Source organism: Chinchilla lanigera, unplaced genomic scaffold (genome assembly GCF_000276665.1).
Source record: "Chinchilla lanigera isolate Chin_1 unplaced genomic scaffold, ChiLan1.0 scaffold00012, whole genome shotgun sequence".
Taxonomy (NCBI): domain Eukaryota; kingdom Metazoa; phylum Chordata; class Mammalia; order Rodentia; family Chinchillidae; genus Chinchilla; species Chinchilla lanigera.
Window position 1 is genome coordinate 29,037,417 of NW_004955413.1, and position 10,166 is coordinate 29,047,582.

The 10,166-nt window shown below is 56.8% G+C and overlaps 1 protein-coding gene across 3 annotated transcripts in view; it reads left to right on the plus strand.

Moving 5' to 3' along the window:
- Positions 1 to 9,329, plus strand: part of Parvg (parvin, gamma) — an 18,173-nt gene extending 8,844 nt beyond the window's left edge. For all 3 annotated transcript variants that reach the window (XM_005379458.2, XM_005379457.2, XM_005379459.2), the window contains 5 exons: positions 1,366 to 1,424; positions 1,593 to 1,661; positions 3,719 to 3,820; positions 8,764 to 8,836; positions 9,142 to 9,329. In XM_005379458.2, coding sequence (XP_005379515.1) covers positions 1,366 to 1,424; positions 1,593 to 1,661; positions 3,719 to 3,820; positions 8,764 to 8,836; positions 9,142 to 9,251 — 413 coding nt within the window. In that variant the 3' untranslated portion in view covers positions 9,252 to 9,329. The remainder of the gene's footprint in view (positions 1 to 1,365; positions 1,425 to 1,592; positions 1,662 to 3,718; positions 3,821 to 8,763; positions 8,837 to 9,141) is intronic.
- The last annotated feature ends 837 nt before the right edge of the window (positions 9,330 to 10,166 follow it).

The window sequence follows — 10,166 nt, forward strand, 5'->3', positions numbered from 1 at the left end:
ATCCATCCATCCATCCATCCATCCATCCATCCATCCACTCATCCATAAATCCATCCATCCATCCATCCATCCATCCATCCATCCATCCATCCATCCATCCACATAGTCATTATCCATCTTTACCTCCCTACCCTTCCATGCATCCACCTACCTTCCCATCCATACACATATCTACCATGCATCTACTCTCCCACCCAACCACATATAAATGTATCCATTCATTGGCTCACTTGCCACCCATCCTGCCTTCCATCCATCCATCCATACACCCATCCATTTATACTTTCCCTCCTAACACTAATTTCCTCCCTGAATCCTCCTCAGGCCAGGGCTGTGGGCAGGGGTGGTAGGAGAGGCACATCACACACAGATGTAGACGCAGAGACCTGTGGGGAAGGAAAGCAGGGCTTGGAAGCTGCTGGAGTGTGTGGGGTGGGGAGGAGGTGGCATGAGCACACAGGGTGGCCCAGAAGCAGTGCTTGGGGCAGTGTGAGGAAGGTACACGGTGAAGGCAGGGATGCAGGGCACGTCGGCCCTCTCAGTAACCGTTGTCCAGCCATAGCCAGAAGCCCGGTGGGGACGGGGTGTTTCCCCCTTGCTGGTCACTGTCCGAGTGTTCCAATGTGCATGATGCCATCTCATTGGCTTTTCCCTTGCAAACAAGGGCCTGGAGGACAGTGGGGTGGAGGGACCTCCTCAGAGTCACACGGTTGCTGAGTGACAGAGTTGAAGGCATCCTCAGAGTGGACAGGGTGCTGAGGGCCCAAAGCCTAGTGTGCCCTGGAGCTGCATTGCTTGCAAATTGCAGGCCCTGGGCTGGCACAGAAAGCCTGGGTCTGAGGACATGGGTGCCCACCGTTGGGCCCAGGCTGTTTGTCCCCAGACCCTCAGCTGCTGCAGGTCAGACACTGAGAGGCCAGGCTCCCCCTCTCTGCAGCCCAGAGACTGGGGAGCAGCCTGGGGGTAGGGCGTCAGCATCCGTGGGCTGTGGTGAACAGGGGACAGGGAGGAAGGTGGCCTGGGAGCCAGCAGTTGGGTATAGCTGAGTGCGCACAGTGCCCTGGTCAGGGTGGGCGGGACAAGGCTCATGGAGTCACGGTGCCACGTGTCTGCATCCACCGCCTACATCCATCTCGGCAGTGTCCCCACCCTCGACAGGGAAACCAAGGCACAGAAAGGCTGGTGACTCCCCGAGGCCACAAAACTGAGGCGCAGTGGTCACACCCAGGCTCATCTCATTTGTGAGAGAAAACGGCTGCTCCCTCTGGACTGACTGTTCTGAGAAACTTTTGCGGGAACATCTTCCCTGCTTGGTGCAAAGATAATAGCACGGTAATGAGGTGTTTTTCGGCTCTGGGTCTACAGAGGATGTCTTTGATGAATTATTCAAGCTGGCTCCGGAGAAAGTGGGTGCCGTGAAAGAGGTAGGAGAGACCCCAGACCTGCACTCTCACCTGCCCACCCTGCCCTGTATGCCCAGGGGTCCTGCCCACCCTTGCCCGAGCCACCACGTCCAGGTGACCAGGTGGGGTGGGAAGGGCAGGAAGGCGGCAAACCGGAGGCTGGCTGGGGTTTTGCCCTTCCCTGACCAGGCCATCGTGAGCTTTGTCAACCAGAAGCTGGAGCGCCTGGGGCTGTCGGTGCAGGACCCGGACACCCAGGTAGGGGCACAGATGCGGGTCCCCGGAGGGCCAGGGGCCACTGCGTGGGGAGGGAGGAGGGCTCTGTAGGAGTCAGGATCTCGCTGTGTGGCCAGGGGCAGGGGTGTCATCTCTAGGAGCCTTGGGGCGTGTTGCTGGTCTGCAAGGCCCGCCTCCTGCGGGGTTATTGCTCACCCACAAGGTCTGTAACTATGGCAGGCACAGGAAGATGAGGTGACTGGAACCCAAGTGTCCCAGGGTAGAATCATGGGCAGCGTTCACTGTCAGCCTCTGTGCCCTTGACTGTGACTGCCCATGAACTCAGTGAATCCCCAGCCAACCCCCAAGAGGGAGCTGATATTAGTCCTATTAAAGCACAGAGAGGGTGGTTAACTTATCCAGAGCCATACAGTGATGAAGGGGTAGCCCTGGGATTTGAACCCAGGCAGCTGATGTTGAACTTTGTGCTCATAACCCCTTTGCCAGCCAGCCATGTGAGGTCTGTGCGTGGTGGTGATGTAGTATGCCGGGTGGAAACTTTTGAAGTCACATGGACAGGGGTTTCCATCCTGTGCCAGTCGCTTGTGACCCTTAGGACACCTCCACATTTGTTAGGTGACCTTACGCAAATTATTGGACTTCTCTGAGTACAAGGATACCAACCCATCTTAAAGGACTGGGATACTGAGACGTGATTGAAATACATGGTGAACACTTAAATTGTAAAATATTTATTACAGTAAAAGACACACTGTCATTAGTTCTCCTCAAAACCACCCCCCTGGCTCCCAACTCAACCCATCCTGTCATTCTTTACTTTTCAAAGCAGCTCTGGGAGTCCTTTTTCCTGAAAGTCTTACAAAGCGTGGTAAAAACACAGTGAATGCTCTTGCTAAGTGCCGTCTGATGGAAAGGCAGCTTGTAAAACCATGGTGGTGTGGCCCTACCCACCTTATTCACCAGATCTGGCACCATGCAACTTCTGGCCCTTCCCCAAAGTCAAAATGACTATGCAAGGTCAACCTTCTGAATCGATTCAGAACACTGAGGCAGCCACGACAGTGGCTACAGACACTCATGAGAGAGCACTTCCAGAACGGCTTCAGAAAGCAGCCTGAGCAGTGGGACAAGTGAATTCAAAGTGTGTGTATGGGAATACTTTTTGGTAATATGCCTATAACTGTAACACACGTTTAAAAATTTAAATATTATTCATCATATCTTTGGATCACACCTCATATATGAGTTGAGGAGTATCTGGGGGTCAACGTTACCTGGCACACTGCCCACTCACAGTCAGTGGTACATCTGTGGTTTTGGTCTACTTTATGTGGTCTATAAACAGGATGGTTTCTGAAGTTTCTATTCTGCCTTGTTGATCCCTGCTTTTCCTGTGGGAAAATGCTGGTGCTGGAGAACACGAGTGTGTCTGGGCATGGTATTAGAGATTGTCATATAAGGAGGGATATGAAATCACATGTGCTATGTGCCAGGAACATCAGCAGGGAAGATTTCAGGCCCAAACTAATAACATTGCAACAGACACAATACGAGGAAATTCCATTAAGGACTCAGAGCGGTGTTTTTTCCTCCAATATCCAATCTACTGTCTCATGTCTTTGAAGAGATTCAATAGGATTATATTAGCATATGATATGCTGGTGGCAGGGATGACAGCTTTATCTCTGAACACACAGAACAGACAGAAATATTAATGTGGCAGCTGCAAAGGGGCCCAACGTGCTGTTTTCTGCCCTTTCCTGATGGAATAATTGTATACTTACCTCTGTTTCCTTCAGTGTTTCTGCAGCTCATGGAATAATGTCATTTAAAAATTGATATGAGGTTATTCTGCAGCAAGTTGGGAAATAGCTCTTTTTATTGAGTGCATACTATGTGCCAGACAGCCTTTCATTGCTGTCTGCAGTATAAAAATTGGGAACGTCATCCACATTTCTCAAAAGGGAACCCAAGGCTCAGACAGATTGCACATTTTTGGGGCCACACAGCCTGTGAAAGGCAGGGTGGGGGCCCTTTATCTTCTCCCACACCTGAGCCTCTGGTTCCTTCCTTTGCAGTTTGCCGATGGAGTCATCTTACTCTTGCTGATTGGACAACTGGAAGGCTTCTTCTTGCACTTAAAGGAATTCTACCTCACTCCCAGTTCTCCTGCAGAAATGGTAAGTTTTCCAAAGATTTTCCTGGGCTGTCTACCTCTGGGTGGACAGGTCTACAGATTTATGTCTGCCCATCCACTCATCCGCCCACCCACCTGCCCATCCATCCATCCATTCATGTATCCATCTGCACATCCATCCAAACATCCATTATTCATCCATCCATCCATCCATCCATCCATCCATCCATCCATCCATCTTCATGCTCATCCACCTACCTGCCTGCCTGTCCTAACCTTCTGCCCATCCACCCATCCACCCATCCACCCATCCATCCATCCATGCATCTACCCATCCATCCATCCATCCATCCATCCATCCATCCATCCATCCATCCATCCATCCACCCATGCACCCATCTGCCCATCCAACCACTTGCCTCCCTCACCCATCTTCCCATCTGTCCCTCCGTCCGCTCACCCAATCCACCTGTGCACTGCACCTCTCACTCTGGGGGACCTGCTCAGTATCGCCCCATACTGCCTAACATAGAGTCAACCAACACGGCGCAAGCATTTGAGGCCTTTCTGACTACACCCAGTGCCCTCCCATGGATTAGGGTCTTCCCTGGGCTCACAGTATGCGTGACTCCATGGCGCGCGGGGCAGGGGAGGACTCCGAAGGAGGGGTCAGTCTGATCTGAAGGAGTCAGGGAAGGCGTTGTGTCCGAAGGGTTTGGTTCGCAGAGTTGGGGCGGAAGAGGAAGGGCGCTCGGCACGGGGCAGACAGCACAGCAAGGCACCAGGGTTCAGTGAGCTGTAGGCCTGGGAGGGGCAGGACGGGGCTCCTGGGGGGTGGCTGTGGAAGTCCAGGCAGGAGGGTCTGTGTCGCCCCAGGAAGGAGATGGGCAAGGATGAGCTGTAATGGTCAAGAGGATTGGTGGAGGCGACAGGGTAAGCCCTGGAACGGCGATCTGTTGGTCTTCCGACTGGAGGAGGTCCTGTGTCTGGCTGCCTCCCGCCCCTGCCTCTCAGCCCCTGCTGTTCGGCTGCAGCTCCTCGAGCTCCTGTCCTGCCTCTGAGCCTTTGCACTGGCTCTTCCCCCACTGCCTCATGAGGCAGACCAGCAGCTGAGGCCGGGGCCTCGCGGGGTCCCCACCACCTGCCTTACCCTGCCTCCCTGCATCCTGCCATAGGGCGGGCGCTCCCTGCCTGGCAGCCGAGAGCCTTGTCCCCATCTGCCGCATGGCCAGCTCCCTGTTCTGCCCAACCTCAGGTCACACATGGTGGGGTGAATGTTTGTAGAAGCATCAAGGAAGAAATGCAGAGGGCCTGAGTTCCCGTCGCCTGCCTGCGTCTGGCCAGCCACGGCCACTGGGAGTCTTTGTTAAGCCCTCGGTGGCGGCTGAAGGCCAGTGACCTGCCCGATACCCCAGGTGGCAGCTCACCTCTGACCACGCCAGCCCCAGCCCCAGACAGGGCGCCCCCGGGTTTCCCTGCCCCCGTGGCCTTTCTCGTGCGGTGACCCCAGGCAGGGCCTAGGCCGTTCCAGGTCAGCCTTCGGGGCCTTCCAGGGAGGAAGAATTCTGTTCCCCTCCATGGGATGGTGTGGCCCAGGGGCGGGGTTAGGCCTCTGGCTTTCCCGGGGCCCAGCTGCAGGCCAGGGTTCCCTGGCATTGGGTTCAGAGAGAGGAGAGCCTGGGCCAAGGCAGAGGCTGGGCCATGAGCACTGGTGGCCCATGTTTAGCAGCAGAAGCACCCACCCCAGCACCCAAGATGCTGTGTCCACCGCCCAGTGCTTAACAGTGCTGTTTAAGAAGCTGCCAGACCAGCTGGTGGTGGACACTACAGTCAGCCATTGTCACAGCTGGCACGCTGCCCCTTCCTGCCTGTTCCAAAGAGGGTCACAGCCTTGGCAGGGCCTGGGACAGTCCTGAAAACCTTGTGCCTTCCCTCAGACCCCGTGGCTGGCTTGCTAAGCATCCTCACGCTGGGCCCATGGGCTGGGGACTATTCCCATCCGCCTTTCGTGGGAGATTCCAAGAGGTACAGTTGTCCAGCCGAGAGCACACAGACGATTAGGACAGAAGTTGGCCTGGCACCCTGCCTTGTCTGTCTCCAAAGCCTGAGATTTTCCCCAAGTCCTTCCTAGGGGGCCAGGGGAGCCCTGTGGGAGGGGAGGGAAATGTGGTGGCCCCGCAGCTCCGAGCCCGAGGATGGATGTTCAGCATCTATGGGGGAGCACTTGGCTCCATCACTGGATGCTAAAAATGCGCACATAGGAGGTCAGAGCTGAAGATAGTGGTGGCAGTGACCCCTTCCGGTAGAGGGACACCCGTGGGCTTGCTTGCTGGGCACAGTGGCTTCTCAAAATTGCATTTTCCATTACCTGACCTTCCTTGTGCACGGTACTTTAGTGAGATTGTGATTCATTTAGGAAACAGAAATTGGGGACAGAAGGAAAGTGATCATTTGCTCTGCAGAAATCAAAGCCCAGGAGCCAGGAACCTTGGGCTTCTTCCCACCTGCAATTATCTGTCCCCAGCAGTACAGGAAGTGTTCTCTGGGCTGTGGCCTCCCCTCAGCTCCTGTGGAGCTGTGAGATTTTTCCTCACACCATCTCAAACTGTGCCTGGAAGGAAAAGATGTGCCAGGAGGGCGTGACGGGTCGGTCTGCAGCCCGGTTGGTTCTTTCTGGAGCTGATCTTTGGTTCAGAAGGGGCGTCATTAGAAAGTGTGACCCAAAGCAAATGTCATCGTATTTTAGTGTTGCTATCAGCAATTCCCAAACCATCAACTCCTCAAGGGTGGTCTGTTTCCGGCCACCCCTGCATGGCCAGGTGCTCCACAAATCATTTTAAAGCAAATGACTGAACGCATATTTCCAAAACACTTGTCCCACGAGGGGCTCCGTGATACAAGGCTTCTGTGACCAAATAATTCAGGGAAACAAGAAGGTTCATGATGACTCTTTCAATGCTCTGAGAAGTTCTGCAGCAAAAGATTTTTTTTTTTTTTTTTTTTGTTTTTTTCCGGTACCGGGAACCGAACTCACGACCTTGCGCTTGCCAGGCAGGCGCTTTGCCGCTGAGCTAAATCCCCAGCCCCTGCAGCAAAAGATTGCTGCATTTCTTTAACTGACAGTTTCCAAAGCCATCGGACCACCAGCCACTGGCCACGTTAGCCTCCACATCCTGAATCAAGCTTTGCAGAGTGCCGGCTCATGGAGGACGCAGAGCAGGCGTGGAGGGGGAGATGAAGAGTCCCAGTCTCCCCTTCTCCTGAGTGTGCTTTCTGTGCATCCCGTGTATCACGTTCCTGACGAGGATGTGCTGCTATAGTAGCAACTTGCTTCCCATGAAATCCCAGACTCGTGAAGGACTTGGGGACACTGTGACGGATGGAGCAGCAGCGCTGGGGCCGCGCCCTGGTCTGGACATTCCTGGGGTGTGAGAGGTGACTTCTGTTTCCTGTTCTCCAGTTCTGGAGAGGACAGCCCCGTGGGAAGCCGTCCAGCTGCAAACACACTCTCCCCTGTCCCGGACCCACCTTGGGTCTCCCCAGCCCTGTGCCTCCAGGGCAGTGACAAGGACGCCCCAATCAGAGAAGGGCACTGCTCCCCACTGCCTGCTGCTGTGTGCGTCACCCGACCCTTTGACACTGGCCTGAGGGCTTCCGTTCTCTGTCTGCCATCCCATTCCATCCCGCAGCCGCCTCAGACTGGCAGATCCGCAACCCCCACACAGAGAGGAAACTGAGGCTGGCCAGGATGGGTGACTTGTCTGACCTGGACAGGGGGATGGGGACGGTGTACCAACAACCAACCCACATCCACCACTCCCCCTGCTAACCGTCCAGGAGGAAACGGGGGGGCAGTGGGCAGGGCTGGGGCCTCACATGAGCCTCACTTGGCCTGGGTCATCTAACACATGGCCAGCCTGGCCTCCGCGCTGCTGGGTTGCCATGGGAACTGCCTGCCAGTGGAGCTGGGGAGCAGTTAGGAGCAGGCAGGGACGTCTGGGCCCACGTTGGATCTATGGGCAGCTGAGACCCCTGCCGGAAATCCTGTTTGAGGTCTCTCCGCAAATCAAGGGCTCACCCCGCTTCACCCATACCCTCTACTATGCCAGGCTGCTGCCTTGAGAGAGGGGGGCCTGCTCTGCTGGTGTCTGAGGCTCAGAGGAGCCTGGAGGATGGGCAGGGCAGGGACTCTGCAGGGCAGTTCTGCCCAGGGCTCCCGGGGCTCCCACCAGCGTCCCATGGCAAACATGTCAGCGGGGACCAGTGAGCAGCTCCGCAGGTGAGCAGTGGGGGCTGGAGGACAGGGGATGTGACGTGGAGCCCAAGGGGTCCCACGACCGAGCTGAGGTCTGAGCCAGGTGGTCTTGTGCTGCCCGGCACCCTCTACTCTGCAGGGGGCCGAGTGGGAGGCGCCAGCCAGGTGCAGACAGGGACAGGCACCAGGGCAGGGGCAGCTCCTGAGGCCTCCAACCTGCTTGGAGGTCACACCGGTGAGACAGCCCTGGGCCTGGGGCCACCCTGGGCCTTGGGCTCCTAACTGCACTTTGCTCAAGAAAATTTGTGTCCCCGTGGGTCCCTACGACCCATGATCCCTTGCTCCATCCCCGGGCTGAGGCCCCTTCCCTGACAGTTGCGTGGCCTGGTGTCACCTCCACCAGGAAGCCTCCCCTGACCCCCAGTGCTTCCCGGGTGGTGAACTTTCCCACTGAGGTGGCCTCCTGGGTGTGCGTGTGTCCAGAGTGACACTTGCTTGGACTGGGGCCGCGCGTGGCTGAGGCCTGATGTCCAGGCCCTGGTATGCAGGACTGAGCTCTCCATCCATGGGGGATGTAAGGTGATGCTGAGTCATTTCAACTGTGGCTCGGGGCAGGAGTTTGGGCAGGTGTGGACAGGTGTTGTGGGGGACAGGACTGGCCTGGCACGGAGGCCCTGAGCCAGGGCTGGGGCCACGGCCTTGCTGTACTCTCATGGGCCTGATTATTGCAGCTTCACAACGTTACTCTGGCCCTGGCCCTGCTGAAGGACGAAGGCCTGCTCAGCCACCCCGTCAACCCCGAAGGTGAGCATGCCGTGCAGGGCATGGGGACAACCGTGTCCTCTGGCCTCGCCTCCACTGCCCCATGGAGGATGCTGGGAGTGGAGGCTGCAGTCCCCAGGGTCCCCAGTGAAACCAGACCTTGAGGAGTTTCTGTGTTGGGGGGACATGCAAGGTTCATGGGAGGCCTGGACGTGAGCCAGGGGGAGGCCGGGTCATGTGGTGGGCACTGGGCAGGACTCAGGCCTGGCGGGACCCACTGCCTGGGTTTTTGGGGGACTCACCAGCCCAGCTGCCTGCCAGCCTGACTCTGCCCCTCTGGCCTGCAGACATCGTGAACAAGGATGCCAAGAGCACGCTGCGGGTGCTCTACAGCCTCTTCTACAAGCACAAGCTGAAGGCAAACGAGGACAAGAGGCCCCAGGGAACCCCAAATTAGCTGCCACTGTCCCGCTAAAGCTGTTTCTCCACCCCTGTCCTGTTCCCTTCAGATAAATGTCTTGATTCCACACCAAGAGCCAACCTTGACTTGTTCAGTTTATTTTTGCTAAATTACTTCTGCGGGGCTCTGGGACCATGCTGGTGCCTCGGGCAGGGCCCTGACATGTGCATAGGGTGAGCTCGATCCCCAAGGTGTGACAGTTCTGAGCAGCCTCTGTCCTGTTCTGTGGCGCTCCATGGGCACCGGGGTCCCTGGCAGTGAGAGTCGGTGATGGCCACCTGTCCTGGGCCCCTGGGCTCAGGCATCAGGACGATGGCCGAGGACCCAGCCACTGCCCACGGCTTCCTGCTGCCCACCTCCCACTCGGGATGACCGTCCCGGGATCCCCACTGGAGGCAGGAGCCCCTCAAGGCTCCAAAAGCAAGCCCCACACCGCGCGGAGAAGTGGGCTCCGTTACTTGCCGAAGCAGCTGTGGCCCAGGCCAACCCCCACCCCCAGCTGCAACTGTGAGACTTGCCCAAAAGTCATGCAGAAGAAATCTCTGCGGTTGATTAGTGGGTTCAGGTCGTCTCCAGTCTGTCCCTGGGGGAGCGATCGTTACTCTCTCCAGTGAGGTTTGGCATCTTCTGCAAAGAAAAGAAACTTGTAGAATTGAGCACAGTCGTTCCAGGGGTGGCTTCCAGAGCTGCCGCAGCGGCTGTCTGATGGGAAACAGCTGAGGGGAGGCTCACAGTGGGGGTGGAGGGGTGGAGGGTAGAGGGCAGAGGGGTGGAGGGTAGAGGGTGGAGGGGTGCAGGGGATCCAGCCCTGACTGCTGCTCCTCCCACCCTCCGGGCTCCAAGCATCTGTCTCCCCTCCTACCCCAGGATAGGACCTTCCTTCCAGTTCAGGGCTGTCACAGTTTGACAGCT